Source organism: Grammomys surdaster, unplaced genomic scaffold, assembly GCF_004785775.1.
Source record: "Grammomys surdaster isolate TR1022 unplaced genomic scaffold, NIH_TR_1.0 130, whole genome shotgun sequence".
Taxonomy (NCBI): domain Eukaryota; kingdom Metazoa; phylum Chordata; class Mammalia; order Rodentia; family Muridae; genus Grammomys; species Grammomys surdaster.
Window position 1 is genome coordinate 20,777,082 of NW_021604588.1, and position 22,883 is coordinate 20,799,964.

The window sequence follows — 22,883 nt, forward strand, 5'->3', positions numbered from 1 at the left end:
GATAGATAGATAGATAGATAGATAGATAGATAGATAGATAGATAGATAGGCAGGCAGATAGTCAGACAGATAGACAGATAGACAGACAAATAGACAGATAGACAGATAGACAGACAGACAGACAGACAGACAGACAGACAGACAGACAGAGACAGATGAGAAGATGGATAGGTAAATAGACTATACAAAGATGATGTAAAGATGTACAGATGTATTCCTATTGCAGTAATGCCACTCTTGACAAGCTCACTCCAGCATCATTGGCTGCTGCTAACACCATAGCAAACACCCAGCTCTCTTTGCCTTACTGGCTCTAAGGTTCTCATGTAATGCAGGACACCACGTCTGAGCACACCGTATTTGTCTTTCTGTTGTTAGCTTCTTTCACTTAACACATTTTCAAGGTTCACCCACCCACATTGTACCTTGCTTCAGGATTTCATTCTTTTCTAAGTCTGAGTTCCATTCACCACATTTTGTTATATATTTATTCACCAAAAGACATTTGGATTCTTTCCACCTAAACTACAGTGATCCCCTGCCCTTGCTAATATCCTCAATGTGTGTGTGTGTGTGTGTGTGTGTGTGTGTGTGTGTGTGTGTAGTGTCTCTCCTCTTCAGTAATAGCTATTATAATTTAACTGTGACATGGTAGTCTTGATTTGCATGTCCCTAATATTATTAAGCGTCTTTCCATGTGATTCATAGGCTATCTGTATCTTTTCTATTCCTGCACTCTTTATGTATGAGTTCTTCATATATTTTTTTCATATTTGTGCTCCCCGTGTTGTCTCCAAATGTTCATATGTGAAGTTTGGTTCTCAATGTATTGTTCCTTTTGGAAGAGGGGCCTACTGGAAAGACATTGGGGTTATTCGGGATGCTTCATCGAAGAGACTTTGTTCCATTCCTGAGAGCTTTGCTGGGAGTGCACTGGTCCTGAAATTCTCCAGCCTGTCTGACCATGTACCTGCCACTCACTTCGCTAATACACCCTTGATGTGAAGTTGTTTGTAACTAGACTCTCACCAGAGCCAAGAACATGTTTGTGCCATGTTCTTAAACTCCAGAAATATGAACTAAAATGGCCTTTTAAATTGTATTATTTCATCTCTGGCATTTTGTTATATAATAAAATAAAATGGGTAAAGTACTGCCTCGTACCATGATTTCCAAATACTTCTTCCAATGTCTTCCCTGTGACTCTCTTGTCTTCTTTGATGCCCAAAGGTTTGAAATTTTGACAGATATAAAGTCACCTACTTTCATTGCAGTAAATTTCACATTATTTCTGAAGCAAATCATGTAAGAATCATTACCCAGTCCACCATCACGAAGTCATCCATTGATCTTCTACTGAGATTTTGAATTTTAGTTTTACTTTGTGATCCTCAATACATTTGGAGCTCATTTTTGTGGCATATGATAAAGTAAGAATTCAACTTTACATGTGGATGTTTCTTTTTCTCAACACTAATTGTTCCAGTAGAAATGTTTCTTTCCCATACTGAATGGTCATAACACCTTTGCTAAAGATTGCTTGACCACACGGGTGAATCTGTTCCTGTACTCTCTTTCATTTCAGGTATGCATCGTTCTTTGTACCAATACCACACTGTTTTATCGAAATAGCTTTGAAGTAGAGTTTGAAGTCAGAAACTGGAAGTCTTTTAACTGCGTTCTTAGCAAGATCATTTTAGCTACTTGAGACTCCTTGACAATCATGTGAGTTTTAGAATGGTCATCCCATTTCTGAGAGAAGCATGAGGATTTTGACAGACCACATTGGCTCTGCAGGTCACCTGGTCTAGCAGAGACATCTTAACAGTGGCTTCCAATCCATGACTCTAGGATTCTCTTACCTTCCTCTTTCCTCTTTAATTTCTTGCAGCAGCATCCTGTAGCTCTCGGTCTGCAGACCTCCTTGGTTGAGCTCATTCTGAAGTATTGTATATTTTTGACGCTGTGCTAAATACTGTCTTTTCAGATTGTTGGTTCTTTTGACATAGAGGTCTAGCAGATTATTTGTGTACATTTTATATATTGAAACATTAGTGATTTCATTGTTCTGGTGTTTAGTTTTCTTTAATAAATTTGGGCTTTTTTTCTGCCTTTAAGGTCATGTTGCCTGAGAGCATGCATGCTTTTACCTCTTCCGTTGTGTTTCAGACGTCTGTTACTTCTGTGACTGCGTGATTCCTCTGACTCCTATCCAGTGCTGCAGTGGGTAGAAGTGGAGGCCAGCATCTTTGCCTCCTTCTGATCGTAGAAGGCCTTCTTCCAGTCTGTCCATTAGTTGGGGTGTTCTTCATACTCACCCCACTATGCTGAGGCAGTTTCCATGTAGTCCTTCCTTGTTGAAGGCAGAGAGAGGGAAAGCTTTCATCTGTGCTTTTTCTACATCAGCTGAGAACAAGCCCCCCTATTCTGTTGCTAGGCTAATGTTGTATTACATTTATTAATTTTGATCTGCTAACTTTAAAAAAGAAAATTTGTTGATGAGGCTGAAGAGATGGCTCAGTGGTTAAGAATACACATTACTCTTACAGAGGACCTGAGTTCTGTTCCCAGCAAGCATGTCAGCAACTTGTGACTATCTAAAACTCCAGCTTTGGGGGCAAGGCTAGGGGAGGGGGATCTGGTACCATCTTCTGATCTCCACCAGCACCTTGCTAACATTCAAATACCCTACAAAAACATACACATAATTTTAAACTGGGTTTAATCTTTCTATGCTGGACTGTGTGCGTGCGTGCGTGCGTGCGTGTGTGTGTGTGTGTGTGTATGTGTGTGTGTGTATACCATATGCCTTTGTAGAAGTCAGAGGACAGTCTATTGGAAGAGTCTCTCCTTCCCCTCTGGGATCTCAATGTTGAACGCCGGCTGTCAGACTTGCCTCGCCACAAGCACTCTCATCCTCTGAGCCATATCGCCTTGTTGACTCATTTTCCTCTCACAGAATAAATCTTTCTTGGTCATGAGGTGCCGTTCTTTTAATGTGATTTTAAAGTTAGTTCTATTATAGGTTTTTTTTTTCTAGGCTTTTTTTCCCCTCTAAAATCAGTATTCCTAAGGGATTGGCATTTACTGTTCTATCTTATTCTAAGTGTCTTTGTCTGATTTTATTATCAGGGTACTGTAGCATTTATAGATAAATTAGCACTTATTCCCCATTCTTTAGTTTTCCTGGGAGATTACATTGGTGGTTTTTTTTGTTTTTTTTTTTAAGGATAAACAGAATTCATCCAGTAAGCCATTTGACCAGAGCTTTTGTTGTGGGTAGTTTCTTGGTAAATTATATACTCTTGTTATGAATTCCAGAGTCTCTTCAGATTTCCCATTCAGTCTAGGAAAGATTATATTTCTAGCAGTTTGTAGCATAGTCTCTTAAGGAACGAGTTTGGACAGAAGAGACCTGGTGGCTAGCTGCTATGAGTTCTTGACTTATTTGCTACACTTTGTGTCTCTGGCCAGGGGCAGGTACTGCCCCATGGTTTTCCTACCAATTCGTCTTGCTTCCTCTGTACCTACACAGTAGGTCTCATGGGAAAACAAGCTAATTAACAGAGAACAAGGGCATCCAAGACCTTGAGCTCCCTCAATCCTCATTGAACTTGGCCCTTTCCTTATTAAAGCTTGGTGACTTATTGCTTATATTATACAACCTCTGGACTATGTTTTAAAATCACCCAACTACTTAGCCTGGCCACTGTGCTCATATACCTTGCAAATGTATTCAAGGAATATAGTCCAGGGAAAGAAACACACCTGAGAAGGGGCGCTACAGGAAATTGGAAGGAGCTGTTGTAGGTTCCTTCACTATAAAAAGAAGAAACAAGCAAAGGAAGAGGAGGAAGTGAAGATTCAAGGAGCAAACAGAAAACCACGTGTCATGGGAAGTAAAGGGGGCTAAAGTATATTCTCTAGATCCACCAAATGCCACTGCCACTGCCACTTCTGAGATATCCTCAAGATAAGCAGTATTGTAAGTTCTCTCTTTCAGCCCCTCCACACAGAAAGATAAACTACCCCAAAACAGCATATAGCCAGTAGCAGCAAACTTGATGTGGTTTGAATAGAAACGGCCTCTATAGACTCATGTGTTTGAATGCTATATTCATGGGGAGTGGCACTATTAGGAGGTGTGGCCTTATTGGAGTAGGTGTGCCTTTGTTGGAGGAAGTGAATCACTAGGAGGTGGGTTTTGAGGTCTCAGAAGCTCAAATCAGGTAGTGCTTTTCTTGCTGCCCATAGACCCAGATATAGAACTCTCTACTACCTCTCCAGCTCCATGTCTGCCTGGAGGCCACCATGCTTCCCGCCATGGCGATAATAGATTAAACCTCTGAATGATAAGACAGTCCCAATTCAATTCTTCCTGTATGATAGTTGCTGTGTTCATGTTGTCTCTTCACAGCAATAAAAGCCAAACTAAGACACTTGCTATCTGGAATTTTAAAATATTTGTTCTTGAGATACCAAGCCAAGGACTAATTTATTCTTGTGTCTAAATTTTTTAAATATTAACTTTATTCTCAGAATCTCACTTGCTGACATTGTGCATGTATGAGCTCTGGGGAAATTTATTATCTCTCATAACTCTGCAAATTATGAATGTGCTTAGCTAAATACAATATTTTACTTTCACTCACTTAATTATCTTCCCATTTTAAGCATTTTGTTTGACTAAGTAAATATATCCTTATTAAGAAACAATTTTCTCAGTGGGGAAAAGAATTTCAAGACATTGGCCTCAGCAAGGACTTCTGAAGTGCCATCTAGTCACTCAGGAAAGAGTGACAACTGACAAATGAGATTTTAAGAAAGGAACAAGTTTCTACACAACAAAGGAAACAATTGAGTAAAAGCATTCAGCAAAGCAGGAGGGTCCATCCCCAGCTATAAAGGAGAGGATTAATATCTAGAATAAATGAAGAACTCAGAAAGTAACAAACAGCATAATAAAGGAACTAATGGAATAAGCAGAGGAGTTACAGTGAGATAAAACTCTCCAGCTTTCAATAAATCTGAAAAAGAACATTTCAACCACACTAGGCACCAGAGAAATGCTAATTAAATGACACTGAGATCCTATGACTCCTGTCAGAAAACAAATAGCAACAAGTGCTGGTGATGGCTCACAAAGGTGAGCCATCCTGCACCACTGGAGGAAACCTAAGACAAAAGTCACTACAGAGATCGATATGAAGGTTCCACCAAACACTGAAAATAGGTCTTCCGTGTGACCCATCTATACCATTTGGGTATTTACCCAGAGGACTTCAAGACACCACCTCACAGAGATACTTGTCCCTCAGTGCTTACTGCAGCACTATTCACAAGAGCTGAGTCATGGGACCAACCTAGGCTTCCTGCAACAGAAGAATTAGGGTCAAAAATGTGGCTCCTGCAAAAAGGAATTTTTTCAGCCATTAAAACCAGTCAAAAGCATGTTGTTGGAAAGAAAATGGGTGAAACTGGAGATAAGTTTATGAGACAAATCCATCTCAGGAAAATAAGTGCCATATTTTTTTCTCCTTTGTGGTTCTTGGATTTTATATAGATATTTATAATCATATGTATATAAATATGCCAGGAAAATAGAAGCTGACCTTTCCTGGCAGATACATCTAACCTGTGACTTATGGACTGAATAGCCAAGGATAACTATGAATGTGTCCCAGCACAAAGTCATGTTGGTCAGACATTAGAATGGGGACAAAAAGGAAAGGCCCATATATATGGATGAGAGTAACCACACCTATCACTCCATCTTTAATGTAAAAGTTTGGGGGCTGTGTTGCAATTTTACAACCTGAATAGAGCACTGTGCCAGTCATGTGCCTTGCAGAAGAGATGGCAGTAACACTTGGTTGGGAGTTGAGGCATAATTGCACTCACAGTATAACTGTTATCATCCTAATCCAACAGGAGAGATATGCTGTCCCGATGAGAGGCACAACCGGGTGTCTGTCGGCATCGGTGATGCCTGCTGTGGCACAATGCCTTATGCCACCTCTGGGAGTCAGGTATGCTGTGCTGGGAGGCTCCAGGATGGCTACAGACGGCAGTGCTGTGGGGGAGAGATGGTGAGCCAAGATTTCAAGTGCTGTGGTGGAGGAGAAGTCGGCATGGTATACAGTTACCTCCCAGGTAAGGCCCCTTGTTTGTCCTACAGGATGTGGAGAGGTGACGATGGCCAGGGAGGAGGAGGGATGTGCCCTAGAAAATAAATAAATAATTGACACCTATATGAATTAAATCTAATGAAACAAATAGAAATATATTACATAACAGTTAAAACCTTTTTTTTTTTAAGTATATCTAGTCTACTTCATAAAACACACCAGAGTTCTTTCTTTGGAGCTGGGGAAGTGGTTTGGTGGTGAAGAGCACTCGGTGCTCCTACAAAGAGCCCAGGTTCGGTTCTTAGCACCTTACTGTGGGGCTCACACTCACCTGTAACTCGAGTGTCAGTAGACCAGATGCCCTCTTCTGGTCTCCATGGGCAGTGCAGCCTCAGACAATCATACACATACATTTTTGAAAAAAATCATTTTTTAAAAAACTTTCTTTATGAATGTTAACACCTCCCAAAAATACTAAATCAAAACAAACTCCTGCATAAATGTATTTTTTGTATCAGAAGGATGTTTTCTAATAAGTGCTAATAGAAGACAAAATAATTAAAGTGACATCGAGATATTAATCTTCTACTTTTTTGTTCTCCTATTTCTAATATTATTGAGAGTATATATTCTAATATTAATATTAAATTAATTTACTGATAACGATATTAATAGCGAGCATTACCACTGGATAAGACCTTATTACCAAGCATAGTATCTGTTCTTATATACATAGATGCTGAAGTTAATCTTTATAGCTACTCCACAAATACATATTTTTCTATTTGTATCTTACAGCTTAGGAAAGGTGCATGAGCCCATAATTCAGTGATAAAGCACGTGCTAGGATATGTGAGGCCCTGAGTTTGATTCTTGGCACCACAAAACAATAACAATATTAAGATTAATGTAGACATTGGGATGTGAGCATTAGAGACCTACCAGAAATCACACAGGTGATCAGAGTCGAGCTTGGGTAGACTAGACTTGTAGTCTGAAGGGGTGAAGGAAAGGAACAAAATTCAAAATGAATATCTATTCATGATAAGAAAATAAATTATAAATGTAAAAGAAGTCTGGGAAACTTAGCTTATATAATCTAATGTGATGTGTGTGTGTATACATGCATGCACATATGTGCACATGTGTATGTGTGTGCTTATGTATATGTGTGTATTTGCATGTGTGCATTAGTGTGTACATGTATGTTAGCATGTGTGAGTGTATGTGTGTGTGCATCTTGTGTATCTGTGTATATGTGCCTATGTGTTTGTATGCATGTGTGTGAATGTGTGTGTGTATCTGTGTATGTGTATGCTGTATGTACCCATGTGTACCCATGCAGAGGTCTGATGAGGTCTGTTGTCTTGCTCTGTCACACTCTGCCTTCTGACTGTGAGACTGAGTCTCTCACCAAACCTGGAACTATGCTGGTAGCCAGTTCCAGCCATCCTCTAGTCTTGAGCATCCATCATGCTGGAGTTACAGGTGTGTGTTCAACTATGCTGAACTTTTACCTGGGCTCCAGGGATTTGAATGCACTTCCGCACACTTGTGCAGCAAGCACTCTTACCCACAGAATCATCTCTCCAGTGTCCACACAGTTTTTAAAATATCTGTATCCCATAATTCCTGGCATCCATCACCATGATTCATGTATGTCATTCATTACCTGTCCAGCCGACCCTGGCACTTTAGCAGATTTTTATTGCAGTTCAGCTTTTCCCTCTCATGTGGTTGATCGCAATATCACAATTTCTTTTTTAAATTGGTTGAAGTTTCAAAATGTGGTTTTAAGTACCCCAGCTCATTATTATGCTTCATAAATAGGTAGGATAACTGTCAGATTTGGGGAAATCTCTACCAAGGATCAGAGTATTTCAGATTTTCTTCTCTGAAAGTGCTCTGTGGTGACTCTCCTTATCTGTGGAGCTGACTGTATTAACTGTATTCAGTGGGTAGTGTCTGTCTAAGCCAGCAGTTGTCAAGTTTGTGGGTTATGACCCCTTTGGGGGTCAAAGAACTCTTTTACAGGGGTCACATATCATATATTCTACATATCATATATTGACATTACAATTCATAACAGCAGCAAAATTACAGTTATGAAGTAGCAATAAAAATAATTTTAAGATTGGTGGTCACCACAACATGAGGGACTGTATTAAAGGGTCATAGCATCAGGAAGGTTGAGAACCACTGGTCTAAACTATAATTCTCTCTACTTGACTTGTGTTAGCATCAATGTCACCAGCCCATCTGCAAATCAGCAAACCTTAGTTTTATCTGGTTATCGTATTTTGGATACATGATTCAAGTGTTTCATTTCAGTATCACTACTTTGGGAATGGTCTGAAATTCACTTCAATTCTCCACTTGATGCCAGAAGTATTTTAATTAGGTACATATTTTCATGTTTTGCATGTGTATGCATGCCCCCATGTGTAGGGGTGGATGTGCATAAATTCATATATGCTGAGGCCAGAAGACAGTTGTGGAAATTATTCCTCAGATGCAGTCCACCGTCTTTCCTGAAACAGGATCTCTTACTGGCCTGAAACTTTATGCATAGGCTAGGTTCATGGCTAGTGAGCCCCAGGGATCTGTCTGACCTTATTCTTCAATGCCAGGACTCCTGTTAAACCTGGAGGTGGGGAGAACATTTCTATGACGATCTGATTAGGACAAGCTGTGTTTTTAAGTGCACAGGGGACCCTAAGTCGGGGTGTCAGAGAGCACCCCCCTCACTGGCTTTTGAGGTCCCTTTTATGGGGAAGAGTTAGTTAGGGCTGATAGAAAAGAGCTGTTGAGATGATCAGCTGTTAGCACCAGGACAGAAGAGTGGGGAGCTCAGGGCTCAAGGCTGCCGGTGGGTAGATACAGCAAGAATACATCATGTGGAAGGGCCGTCATCACAGGTGTACAGGAGTTTAGCAAGACAAAGGGATGGGTATACGGCATGGGGTTATGATTCAGCAGAGGCAGAAAGACATAGTTTGCAGCATACATTAGGCTTTGGAAACAAACTTACTCTTATAAAGTATGGAGACTTAGTAACGATGTATAACAATGTATAACAATGTATAACAATGAACAACAATGTGGCTCCTGTTTTGGTTCCACACCACAAGCGTGTGCCACTATGCCCAGCTTTTCAACATGACTTCTAAGGGGCAGACTCAGGTCTTGTACTTACAAAGCAAACATTTTACCTGCTAAAGGCATCTCTTTTCCCTCCATTTATTTTCATTTTCTCCACATTTATCTAATATTTTTCGTTTAAATCTTTCCTTCATTGAACCTCATTTAGTAGTCTATGAATTTTTACATCCTGTCTCTCCCTAAATTGTCACATTCGTGTATGTTTCAGACTTAGCAGCTTTTTACAGGACCTGTAGGTCATCTGTGAGAGTGAAACTGTTTTCATAATAATACTAAGCCAATGTATACATTCAGATTTTATTATATGTATTTGTTTATTTATCTGTGTGTGGAGGATCATGGGGACGTATGCTGTGGCTCAAGTGTGGAAATCAGAGCTCAGTCTGTGGGAGTCAGTTCCCTTCTTATATCTTGAAGGTCCCAGGCAATGAGTTCAGGTCGTCAGGTTTGGACACAAGCACCTTTACCCACTGGATCATCTAAGCCACCCCACATCACCCCACCTTGGGTGTCTAGCAGCCTTTTCCAGGTACTCTGTGCTATGTGTTACTGCAGCAGGGAGAAGCTGAGGGAAGAATTCAGTTGCTGCTTGTGACACTAGACCTTAAACTGGCCTGCAAAAAAAAGGGTAAGAGAATGTCATTCTCACAAATTTGGCAAAATGTATTTATGCCTCAGAAAGGTATCTTTATATTTGTTTATTGTTATTTTTTTTGGATTTGATTCTAGGGTAGAACACATACATCTACTGCTTTAACCCACATAAGCAAAGGTTGTTTTGCTTTGAGTTTTGTTTTGATTTGGTTGGGTTCGTTCAAGACAGGATTTCATTCTGTAGCCCAAGATGACCTTGAATTTCTGATCCTCCTGCCTCAGCCTTCCAAGTGCTGGGTTTGCCAGTCTATGTCATTAATCAGGCAGGTAGGTTTTTTCTTTCTTCTTCTTTTCTTCATTAGTCAACTGCCATATCCTTTCATTCAACAAACAAGAATGTACTGAGTCTATACTCAAGATCGTTCTTTCAGGTATAAAATTACTAGAATTTTTTCCGCTCTCCCCAGTTTCTAGATCATCTAGGAACATCATCGTCTGTGAGGCTGTGAAATGCACCCTTCTTCTTCCCTCTCATTTCAATTTTTGCTGCTGTGTCTTAATTGTGAAAGCTAATGAGTTTCATTATGACTTTCTCACCCATGCATGGCTTTGACCATCCTGCTCACCAACCCCCGCCCCCACCCCCTTTCTCCAACAGTCTAATGCACACACATTTTTTAAACTGAGAGATCATTGTATTAAGTGGATGAAGAGAGCTAAGTCTGCGTTGCATCATTGTGTTGTGTCAGAATCCTGAACACTGAGTCAGAACTCTAGTGAGGCAGCTTGGCCTGGTGGGGAATGGATACCCACGTAGAAGCTCACACTTTGGCTTCTGAGAGCTGTATCATCTACACAAGGAAATAGAGGGAGACAGGTTTGAGCCAGCCTGGGATTTAGTCAGTGCTCTCAAAAGAGTGAATGTGATTGTCTTAACTCTGATTTTAAAAGGCTAGTTGAATTTGGATGGCAGAAAAAAATGCGGAGACTGAAAGAGAAGACAGAGCCAAATGCTAGAAAGGAAAACAGGGTAAAGGTCACTGCCCTCCAGGACAGATTCTTAGCCTTCCAGAGAATGCTTTCCATGTTATGAACTCTAATCTTCAGTTAAAATGCATCAAAACACACTCACACATACATGTGCATGCACGAGTACACACCCACACAAGCACACATGTAAAGTGCCTGCTGTCTTTACACCCATGAAGTCTATCTATAGGCCAAGTTTCAGAACCACCCTCTTCTTCAGTATGATGATGACAAATAACCATCAAAAATGTTTCTTTATCAAAAGAAATCATTTTTATTATTTTTAATTTTGGGGGGCGTGTGGGGGTCTATGCGCATGCTTGAAGATGCCTCTGGTGACCATAAGAGGGCATCAGATCTCACAGCACTGCAGTCACAGGTAGTTGTGAACCACCTGGCAAAGGTGCTGAGAACTGAACGTGAGTCTTCTGGCAAGAGCGGTACCTCAGCTGCCAAGTCCTCTCACTGGCAACCAGTGAAGCCTTTCTCAAATTGTAATGTTCCTCGACTACTACTAAGCAAGACTGACATGGTTCTGGAATGCTGCCTGGACACCTAACCCTGGCAGCCACGGAAGAGAAGGCAAAGGCTCAGCCCTTGTAAAATGAAGGAGAAAAATCTCTTTATCACTTTGACCTTCGGACACAATGAAAGCAGACAGGTTCTGAGCCCTCTCTGCGCCTCTGCTCTCTCTCCTCCTGGTCTCACCCGATGGTTAAGGCTGCTCACGGAGCTCTTTCTGTCCACCCCAGCCAGTCTCCACACCTGCCAGACCAGGCTTGGATCCTACAACACCATTCCAAAACCTGGCTTGTCTCACCGCCTGGCATTGTGAGCCTGCCACGACACCGGCCTGGCTCGTAAAACATCCTTTATGTACTTTATGACTTAAACTCTTTTATTTGCCTGCAGGAGCCCTTTAACAAAATCACATTGAATTGACTTTCTCACACCAAATCAAATCTCCCTGGTCCCAGTTCAGTTGTCTTTGTCAATATGTATTTTATAAATGGAGTGAATTAACAGATGCTGTAGGAACGGAAGTGCTGGGGTAGCGTTTATGGTTTTTAGTGCTCTCTCTGGGCAGATGAGCGGCGTGGAAGCAGTATACAGGTATCTTGGGATGAAAGTCATTCCCTCGGATATGTATTCTTAACCACTTTCCCCGAATATATTTTAAAACTCTTTATTACACATTTTCCCTTAGCGTTTTGCGTATATGGTTTTATCATGTATGCTGTTAATCTTAGCTTGGACTTGATGTATCCCTTAACATTAAAAGACAAAATTAAAACCTTCTCCATCATTCAGAGAGAACAGATTCTTCTGTTAGCCGTGAACAAGCTCATTCCTTGACTTTAGATTATGTTTCCTTATATATAATCAGGTCCATAGGGTCTTTGATAGCAAATGCTTCTGAAATTATTTCATAGCAGAATTCTGGGTTTACATGCCCTAGACTCTGCCTTGAGAAAAAATTAATGAAGGCCACCAGAAAATGAATATTTCCTTTTAAGACTGAATTTCTAAATTTAGCACAAAAGGAGGGGTGTTAGTACAGAAGTCTAAGGTAGAAGAACTATATGGAAGAGATTGCTCCCAAAATGCCTCCATACAACCATAAAGTCTTTGAATACATACATACACATATACATACATACATACATACATACATACATACATACATACATACATAAAATGTATGGCAGTGGTTTGAGGATCAGGCTTAACTGTTAACTTAATTTTGTGGTGGTGACCATAGCTCCATCTACTGGTTACCACAAGCAAGAATGTTCTTTATTTTATCTAATTTTATTTTTTAGTATTTTCCCCTAATTTTCTAAATTTGTTCAGAAGACACTGACTGTAATCTGTTTCTTCTCTCTTATATGTCTGAAATGCCAAACCCCTTGTCCTAAAATATGACAAATGTAAACTAAAGGCCAGAGCTTAGCATGAGTTTTCCTACCCAGGACTGGTTTTCATACTTTACTGTTTTTTTTTCCTTGGGAGTATAGTGTCTATTTCTCAGTTGTCTTTGGGGACTGTATAGCACATTTTATAGACTTAAACTATTTACAAATCATCAGATGTATTGATAAATATTTCTTTATTAGTCCTGGACAGTAAGCAAATGCTGGTGCCACATTTGGTAACATGATTGCACGTTTCTTCTAGTCCCTTCTCCTTTGTCTACAATAGCAAATAAAAGAAGCCACCACTGACTGTCTACATGTTGTGAAAGACTATGCAGACCTGAAATATAAACATCTACTCTTGTACATATTGATAATTTCTGTGTCTTGTTCAAAGACAGTCTCCACGCTCATACAAAAGCTGTGGGGAGACTTTGGGAGAACAGGCCACGCCATCAATAATGCACGGCCTCTTTCCGTTTTCTTTGGGCATATTTAAGATTGTGACTTCTGTGTGTCAAAGTGCAAAAGTCAAGTGCTGTGTGTGATAAATTAGGCAAGGGTCAAAGGTTGTTGCCATGCCTTTCAGAAGCTTGCCTGTCTCTAGCTTTTGCAGCTCATTCATGCTGAAGTGATGCACCATGGGTATTACTACCAGGCCCCGCTCTGCAACATCTGCTCTCCCTAAGTGAGTTAGTGCACGTCAGACATCTTTATGTCAGAATATCACAGTGATGGATGCAGTCTTCAGAAAATGCTGCATAAAAATCTGGTGTGCCGTTCTGGCCGTTAAGTGAAATTACTATTTAAATTAATGGCACTGTCATGGTTTATCTGTGCAAAGAATGAACGCTGATTAGAGTATTAAGTAATTAGCAATTTATCACACTGGAACAAGGTTGATAATAATTAAAGAAGTAATGGTTTACCAAGGAAACTAGAAAGGGAGTCACTTCTTGTTATGTGAGTGAAATCTTGCCTGAAAATTCAGAAAAGCCAAGACGAAGTCCTTTGACAAAGAAAGCATCTTTTTTTTTCCTCTCTTCTTCCCTCCGTATAAAAACAGTTCATTATCAAAATTTTAGTTGACCTGTCAAAAGTCCCTCAGAGCGATCAGATGACTGATTAGGAGTTTCGAATTAGGTCAATGTCTGCATTTTGATTTCATACTTAAAGCATGGTGAAGCCATGCAGTAATTTGAGAGTAGAGGGGGAGAAATATTCTCCTCCCCAAAAGGCCAGTTTTCAGATTTTGATTGCTCCTTAAAATGGAAACACGAATAGTTTTAAGAAAATTACTAGAGAAAAAAAAATGACAGTCAAGGATCCAAGGTTGTATTTAAAAGTCTGATCCAAAGGCAGCAGGAAAAAAAAGTCTGTGTGTGGACAATACAGAATCTAAGCCCATGGAGTCCAGTTTCTTTTCTGTGTGTCGAGAACACACATATATAAGTAGGCATTTTGCATGAATAAACCTGTCTTTACCCACATAATTAAGACTCGGTCTACAATGAGAACCCTGCTGTGCATATTTTATTATCGAGAACGTGACCCGGGAAGGTTAATAAAAATTATTAATACCATAGTTTACTTTCAATTACTTTGAAGAGTTGTCATGTCACATTTATATCAGCATGATACATCAAAACTCTGTAATGACTGGTATCTATTATTAGTCATATACACAATTTTTAAATATTTAAATCTTTTGAAGTATAAACAGCAGTGTGATTGATGGTTCTTCAGAGCCCTGACTGAAGAGCACCTTCCTTTAAGGGACCCACCTCACTGAGGTCTACTGGATGATTTTCTTTTAAAAAAGGCTTCAAAAAGTCTTCGGTCTGCTATTACGAATGCTGTCCCTAATGCGGGTGTTTGTACAGGACCAGATTAAACAATTCAGGACCCAGAACACTTGGAATTTGGAGTTCTTTGCAATATCAGTCGGGACTAATAATAAACAAACAGAACTCTAATTAAAATGAATCATTCATCAGGTTGCGGCACGACCAGATGCAGATTCTAATAAGACAGTGTGGTGACATGCCATCTAGGCGCCCCCATTTCCTGCATAATCCAACCCCTGAGTGCTGTTTATTTAACTGGTGCCTTTATGTCTAAATGTATGCTAGGTTTCTTCCGTGACGATAAATAACAGGCATTTGGTCAGTAGTAGAGAAGTCTGTCGGTCCTTCAGGTGTACATGTCTCCCTTCAGGTAGGAGAGTCAGTGATTCTTCCCGTAAGGCCACTTTCCCCAGCCTGACAACCATGTCATCTGACAGAGCTGAGAAAGAATCAGAAAAATAGAGCCTGGCTGCCATTCTGGTGCTTTTCTGTGACCACAAACACATTCTACTAGTTTGTTTGAAGTGTGTGTGTGTGTGTGGTGTGTTTGTGAATGTGTACATCTTTGTGATGTGTGTGTGTGTGTGTGTGTGTGTGTGGTGTATGTATTGGTGTGTGGTAGAGGGTGGGGGGATGGTATGTGATGTGTGTAGGGGATGTAGTGTGTGTGTGTGTCTGTGTGTGATGTGGTGCAGTGTGTGATGTTTGAGAGGAGGTTATGGGGTGGTGTGTGTGTGTGTGTGTGTGTGGTGTTCTATGTGTGGTGTGTGTGGTGTGATATGTGTGCTGTGGTGTGGTATGTGTAGTATAGGGGGATGGTATTGTGGTACATGTGGGGTGGTGTGTATGATGTATGGTTTTATGTGTGTATGAGGTATGGTTTTATATGTGTGTGTATGGTTTCATATGAGGGTAAGAATGTGTGTGTGTGTGTGTGTGTGTGTGTGTATGTGTGTGTGTGTGTGTGTATGTGTGTGTATGGTATGTGGTGTGCTTTAGTTGGTTGAGAATTTTGCACAATGGTTCTGATTATGTTCAACCCCTCACCCAAATTCTTGCAGCTCTCCCTACCCACCCAATTGTGTGTTCTTTTTTATCTTCTTAAATCCATCAAAGCCAGTTCCTTCCCCCTAAGTGTATTCTTGGATGCCTGGCCTTCCACTGGAGAGGGATCGTCTCACCAGGGGTCACACTCTTAGAACAGAGCTGACCAGCACTGACAAATTCTGTTACCTCCTCAGCAGTGGAGAGCCTTCCTGACAACTTCTCACTCCATCCTGGGATTTGGGGTGACTTGGGCTTGCACGGAGACGATGTATGACATCAAAAGTAGTAATCACTGTGGCTCACTGCCCTGCTGTTTGCTTGTCGGCAACCACAGCCCCTCACGATCTTTCTCACCCTCATTCCACAGTGGTCGCTGAGCGCCGGAAGGAGAACAATAGGGTGCATGTTCCATAAACATGGAACCATGTTTATGGAACCGAGCATTCTATGGCCTCTTAACACTCACATCTTAACACGCACAGTGTGGTCACACAGTGCGGTCACTCACTATCTTCTTAACTGCTCTGCACTATTAGAGGGATAGCTGTGGAAGTCTGGATTAGTCATTGTTGTCTTGTTAGACATGGTCTCATGTACCCCAGGACCTCCTTAATGTCGGCATCACAAGAGTGTACCACCATCCGGTTTCCGTGATGCAGACTGGAGAGCAAATATAGGCAAGCACTCCGCCAACTGAGCCATATCCATGACCTGGTTGCACATACCCAGTCTAATTCTGAGAGAAAGGAAGACTATGGCTGTTTCAGACTTCACACGAGAGCACAAGAGGCAAATGTGACACCCCAGACAAAGACGGGCAGCCCTGACCAAGATTTGCTCAGCTGGGCTGTCACTACATTTCCCGTGTCCCTTGTGAATTTCTAGAGGTTTCTCTGTAGGATCCTTTAGTCTAGCTAACCTACTTGTGCAGCATGATGTTATCATCACAAAAGGGACAGGCAGTTTTGACAGAAATCCGACCTTTTTTTTTTTTTTTTTAATGGAGTGTGGGCAGAGTCAGGCCCAGCCGAATGACTTCCAAACACTTCCTCTAGTGTGTTCATTTCCTAATGAGTGCCTGGTGCTCTTGGTAAGAACGACCCTCATTGCACATCTAAATCACCTCGGTGGGGAAATGTTACCTTTACGGTGGCTCCTTCACTGAAACTGCCCAACTCTGACGTTTTTATACCAAGCTTTATGGCTGCCTCAGTTTTCTTCCCCCCTTTTTTATTTGATATTCATATATAACATTTTATTGTTGCAGGAATGCTGTGTTGTGGGCAGGATTATGTGAATATGTCAGATACCATATGCTGTTCAGCTTCCAGTGGAGAGTCTAAAGCGCACGTTAGAAAGGATGACCCCGTGCCAGTGAAATGCTGCGGCACTGAACTTATTCCAGAGAGCCAGCGATGCTGCGGCGGGGTTGGATATAATCCTTTGAAATATGTTTGTTCTGATGAGATTTCAGCTGGAATGGCGATGAAGGTAACTGATAGAACGGCTCTCTCGGAGGTGCTGCTCTGGCGATGGAAAGAGAAACACGTTGTTCATAACTATTTTTTCTAAAATAGGAATATAAAAACTCATGTGTGCATTATTCATTTTTGCATTCTATCCATATTAATACAGAATGAGTTTGTCATGATTGATGCTAGCACAATGAATTCTAAAGGAATTCCTAATGATTAGCTGTTCTCGGGGAAGCTTTACCCAGCACTTCAGATGAGCCGAAGGCTGGAGGTGTATGCTCTCAGGAGCACTGTCCTCCCCAGCCCCCCGCATAGTGCCATTTACAGTCCTGGGTGCTGTAGCTGCCAACCCTGATGCATCACCTCAACCATCAACCTCCTGTGATTTAGAATTACCAAGAATCACACCTCTGAGTGTGTCTGTGGGTGTGTTTTCTAGAGGAAATGACTGAAGACGTAACACTCACCTCGGGGGTGGGGGTCTGTGTGTAGGAGGGTGGGCAGCACTGTTCTATGGGATGGGCAGAGAGGGTGAGCTGAGTAGCAGTATGCATCTCCGTTTCCTCACGTGAGACCTGTTCTCATTGTCTAACTTCATGAAAGCAAGCCTCTCTGTGGACTCACTATAATGCACCAGAAGTCTGGTAGTCTCTGAAGCACTGGAGGTGGGGCACACAGCCTTCCACATGCAGACAAGCATTTCCTCTATCAGTAAGCTGCATCCCCAGCTTACAATGATGTAGGGGAAGGAACCATTTTATCCTGGAGTTCACTACCTTCCCTTCTGGGGAGTGTAGTTTCATAATCGGTTTGATGGTTTACTGTTACTTTCGTCTGTTTCCACCTCTTAGCTGGTCCTGGTCTCTTTGAATCAGTTAGTATTTTCTTCTAGCTCTTCTCATCCGCTGATGGATTCCTTAGTTACCTCAATGAGGTGTTGCTTTCAATTTATGTTTATGACTTTTCCATTATTTTTTTTTAATGAGAACCATTTTGTTTTAAGGGGCTTTTTGGGTTGGAGAGACTATGTTTGTGATTTTGATGGTACTGATAAGGTTCTTTTTTGTTGGTTTGCTTTATTTTTAAACAGCATCATGAGTTTATTTGGCATAGCTTTGGCCCTTCTTTCTTTGGTCTAGTCTTGCTTGCCCTAAGTCCATCTATCTTTAATGTTTTATAATTGCTTCCTTCATCGGAGGCTATCTGAGGACTTGCTGTGCATGGTCGTGGTCCGTCTATCAGTGGGAAGCACGGCAGGGTAGTCACCTGGCAGGGAGCTTGTTTGCCAGGAAGTCAGGTGATTGAGAACAGTAACACGTATCCTAGGACTCTAGGCCAGCTTGGGAGTGCATTATCCTAGCTGCCAACTGTGTAAGAAGCCACAGGAGAGCTCCTGCTCCAGACTCTGCAGGTTTACCTTCCATTTCCCCTTTCGCTATTTTAAACCTGGGTCCTGACCCGTGTGCCCTCTCTGCCCCTCTCAGTCTCATTGGCTCTTCTTCAGCTAGTCTCATTCTGGCATGCACTACCAGCTTCAGCCAGTAGCCACACACACACACACACACACACAGAGCACTGAAACCGTGTTTTAGGACCCACCCCTGGAGCCAACCACTCCTGGAGCCATCCAGGGTAAGTTTTCTAATTTTTCATGCCGTGCCAGAGATCCCCCAGACACGTGCCCCTCTGCTATCTATCAATCCTGCTTACATACTAAGCCAATCACACAGTTTAGAGTTTTGTTGCTTAAACAGATTATGCTGAAGTAAAAGAGTTCATATAGGTGATAGTTCAGTAGAATGTAATTTTCAGCTTTATTTACTTGCTATGTGTGTGTGTGTGAGAGAGTGTGTGTATATACTATGTAGCATAACTTAAATGTGTACATTAGAAAGTGATCACCAAACAATTTAGTATATGTGTAACTTCACAAGAATACCAGTTTCTTTCTGTTTTTAAGTTTCCGTGAGTAGGGGTATGGTAGAAATGCTTCAGATCTGTCCTTTCAGCTGCTGTATTTTGTTTAATTTGGTTTGGTTTGGTTTGGTTTGGTTTGGTTTGGTTTGGTTTATTGGTTTGGTTGATTGGTTGGTTGGTTGGTTGGTTGGTTGGTTGGTTGGTTGGTTGATTAGAAATTTTCATATCACATCTAGTATTAACCAGAAAGCTTTTTTTCTAAGTAGCATCTTAGAAAGCAGTGTCACCTCCTGGCACCTCTCAAACATCCTAGAGATCACAGTGGGAAGGGAAAATCAAAGACTCTTGGCCTCTGCTATTACACCTTGGAGATTGGTGTCTTCAGAGATAAGGAAGAAGTAGCGGGTCTCAGGGGGAAAGGAAGAATTGTCTCTGGCCAGCTCAGCTCCCGCCTCTGCTCCAGACAGCCGCTTTCCAAAGTTGACAAATAGTGGAATGCCCTGTGTGTTGCTCCCCTGCCTGTTTCCTTAGACTTCCTTTTTTTTCCTACTTGTAATCTGATTGTTTACTGTCCTTTGGATAGGCTTCAAAGAGAGAAAATGATAAACATGTACTTACTATCCCTTTTTAATGGGATTGCCACCATGTTTTTCTGAAGAAATATTATTTTGATGAACTTGGAGAGAATAATTTAACCTTTCATGAAAGAGAGAAGAGAAATCAAATTTTAATATGAAAAGTGTTTAAAACCCATTTATTACTTATATGCAGGAATGCAGTGTGGATCTGTGTCATATAACTATTGCCTTCTTTATGGCTCCTATAATTTAAAATGATTAAGCACTTAATTTCCTCAGATTAGAACATTCACTGGTAAGTATAAAGAACCTAGAGGTTCCTCAGAGAAAAGATTAACAAGTGTAAATAATTATAGTGACAATATATAACACTCTGCTGTTCTAAAACTATGTATTGAGGGTCTAACTTGCCTTTTTAATTTTTTTTTACCACATTTATTTATTTGTGTCTTGAGGTCAGGGACATCTTTGTACCATGGAGAAGTCAGAGAACAGCTTTACAGAGTTGGTTCTCTCTTACTACACGGGGCCCAGGGATTGAACTTAGGTCTTTGATTTGGCATCAGGAGCCTTTACGCACTGAGCAGACTTGCTGGGCCCAGGGTCAATTTTTCTTACAGCACAGAAGTGCCGATTCTCACAAATTTCATCCTATATTTTTTTTTTCCTATATACCACATGAAAATGTCAAAGTTCACATCAAAACCTGCAATTCTTGTTTGTCCTGTATGCTCTGAGCTCAGGGCCATCTTAGATGTCAGGTCATTTGATTCATAGACCAAGACGTCCTGATGAATTTAGTTTCCAATTCATGTACTCATGCAGAAAACTCTTCGATAGTACATAATGCCCGAGTCCCCAGAAGTAGAAAGACACATCCTTCCTGAGTCTCTGCTCCTTCTGATATGCAACCTCTTTTCTATTATGTGTTTTAAACTGTTCGTTTATCACAAGGGGTAAAGGATTTCATCTAAGTGATACAAAAATACATTCTACATGGCTAAAGAAAGTTCACAAACCCTCCTGTCCCTTTCCCAAACAGGAAACCAGCGTATGTGCGACTGTCTGCCCAGCAACCATGAAAGTCACAGCACACTGTGGCCGGTGCGACTTCAATGCCACCACCCATATCTGCAGGGTGACGAGAGGGTCTCTCAATCCCATAGGGAAGAAAGAAGCAGAAGGACTGTGTTCTGCAGCAGAAGAAATAGTTTATTCTGGAGATGTAAATACACGCTCTTTCATAGGTAAGGGATCCCATCCACTGCCCATGCTGTAGGCCTAGTGAGAGGCTACTGCTGGTGCAGACTCTGTTTCTCTCTGGTAATCACCTACATGTCAATCAATGCCAGTCAGTCCATCATACTTTTGAGGCAACTTGTTGCACAATAACCAATGACATAATCTGGATGCACTCAGAGTCCGTTATTTAGATTTTAAGTCTATTCTTCAGCAAAAGTAAATGCTATTTTAAATTAAATCAAAAAAAGAATAAAGAACAAGACATAAATAAGCTATCTGTGCCTTTCTTGAATATTCTACTGATTGACAATTAACTTCCATTCTCAAAGTTATAAGACGACTTTCAGCGAGAGCAGCCATTGGATGGTGCTGTGCTTGGAGGCAGGAAGAACAGAGAACCCTGTCAGGCTACTCATGAGACCCAAGAGCATTGCTCTGAGGAAGGGGATCACTCCAGAGTGGGACTGTCCCCGAGATGATGGGCCATCCTCAGAACAATAACCTTCACAGCCACTGAGATATTACCTTCTAACCACCATTTTGCACTTCTGGATTCATCTAAGAAGGAGTACTTAGCACTCAGCACTGGCTGAGCTGGACAAGAAGCTCTGTAGAATTAAAGATCATTTCTACATTATCTCTGTTCTTTATCGAAGTTTTATTATTCAAATATTTCCCGAAGTTTTTATAAAATATGCTTGGTTTTTGAGCAAAAAGATGTGTGTGATACATACTGAGCCAGGGAGCCTGTCTAAGTTACGTAATTCATACACACTCTAGTTAAATAGACAAAGCAATGCTTTACACAACATGAACCATCACCGGGGCCTTACTTAACCACAGGCAGTAAGCATGTCAAATTTCAGGAATGGAAAGTTCCCAGTGGGATGCCAGACTAGCAAGAAAGCTTACAGAGGGAAGGCAGAGCCAGGGTAAAGTATAACCAGTTGGTACTTACTCCCGGTCCTGTGCTAGGTAGTCAGCACTCCCTGCATACTCCCAAGGCAATTATCTAATGGGATCATAGGAGATAAGGAAATGGAGGGTGGGAGCCGGAAAAGGAGCTTACTGTGGGAAGCAGACAGCCCACACTCGATGTATGCTGAAGCATGAAATATCTATGCTTCATGTGGACAAGCAGTTCCTTCAGAGCACTTGGCACCTTTCTTAAGTGATGCTTCCCCTCCCTACATCATCCCACTCAGGTCCAAGATGATGATCTTTGGTCCAGGCTTCCCAGGTCAGCCATGAGCCCCTTCTGTCCCTGCAACATTGGGCTTACAAAGGCCATCCACTTTCCTTTTTGGCACTTGCTGTAGACACCCTATCTTTCCCACTAGCCTGACATGTTCTTATAAATATATGTTAGGATTTAACACACGACTCATAAACAAAAAATTACTTAATAGATGAAATAAACAGAATAATATTAGAAAAGACTTCAAAATAGACCACAGTCTGACCAGCCTTCCCGCTGTCAGTTAAATATCGCACCCCATGGACCCTCATTCTTAAATGATTGGGTTTCCATCCCAGAGAGGTCCCTGCTTTTATCTGCCACCTGCAATCAAGTCAAGATTTTGAAGGGCTCTCAACACATACTTACAGGAGACTTCTTCCGAGACAAATAGACGTGCTGCCGATGTGACATAAGGGCTTTTAAAACCTACACTCCAGATTGCTTCCCCCATCCAAAAACGCTATAAATTGAACATGAGAAACAAACTTTCTCATTTGTAGCAGTGGTAGAGCCCAGCATCTTACCCAGTCTTCACAAGCTCGCTCCGGTGGAGCTGCATCCACAGACAGCTCTATGTATTTGTTTTGAAACAGAGTTTCACTAAATTGCCAAGGCTGGCCTTGAACTTGCTACATAGCCTGAGCTGACTTTGAGCTTATGATCCTCCTTTACTTGTTCATGAAAACTGTTAGGCACATATTGATGAGT

The 22,883-nt window shown here is 41.3% G+C and overlaps 1 protein-coding gene across 2 annotated transcripts in view; it reads left to right on the top strand.

Moving 5' to 3' along the window:
• Ush2a (usherin) overlaps positions 1-22,883 on the top strand; it is a 668,288-nt gene that overhangs the window by 500,369 nt on the left and 145,036 nt on the right. For both annotated transcript variants that reach the window (XM_028760212.1, XM_028760216.1), the window contains 3 exons: positions 5,932-6,153; positions 16,991-17,214; positions 20,736-20,940. In XM_028760212.1, coding sequence (XP_028616045.1) covers positions 5,932-6,153; positions 16,991-17,214; positions 20,736-20,940 — 651 coding nt within the window. The remainder of the gene's footprint in view (positions 1-5,931; positions 6,154-16,990; positions 17,215-20,735; positions 20,941-22,883) is intronic.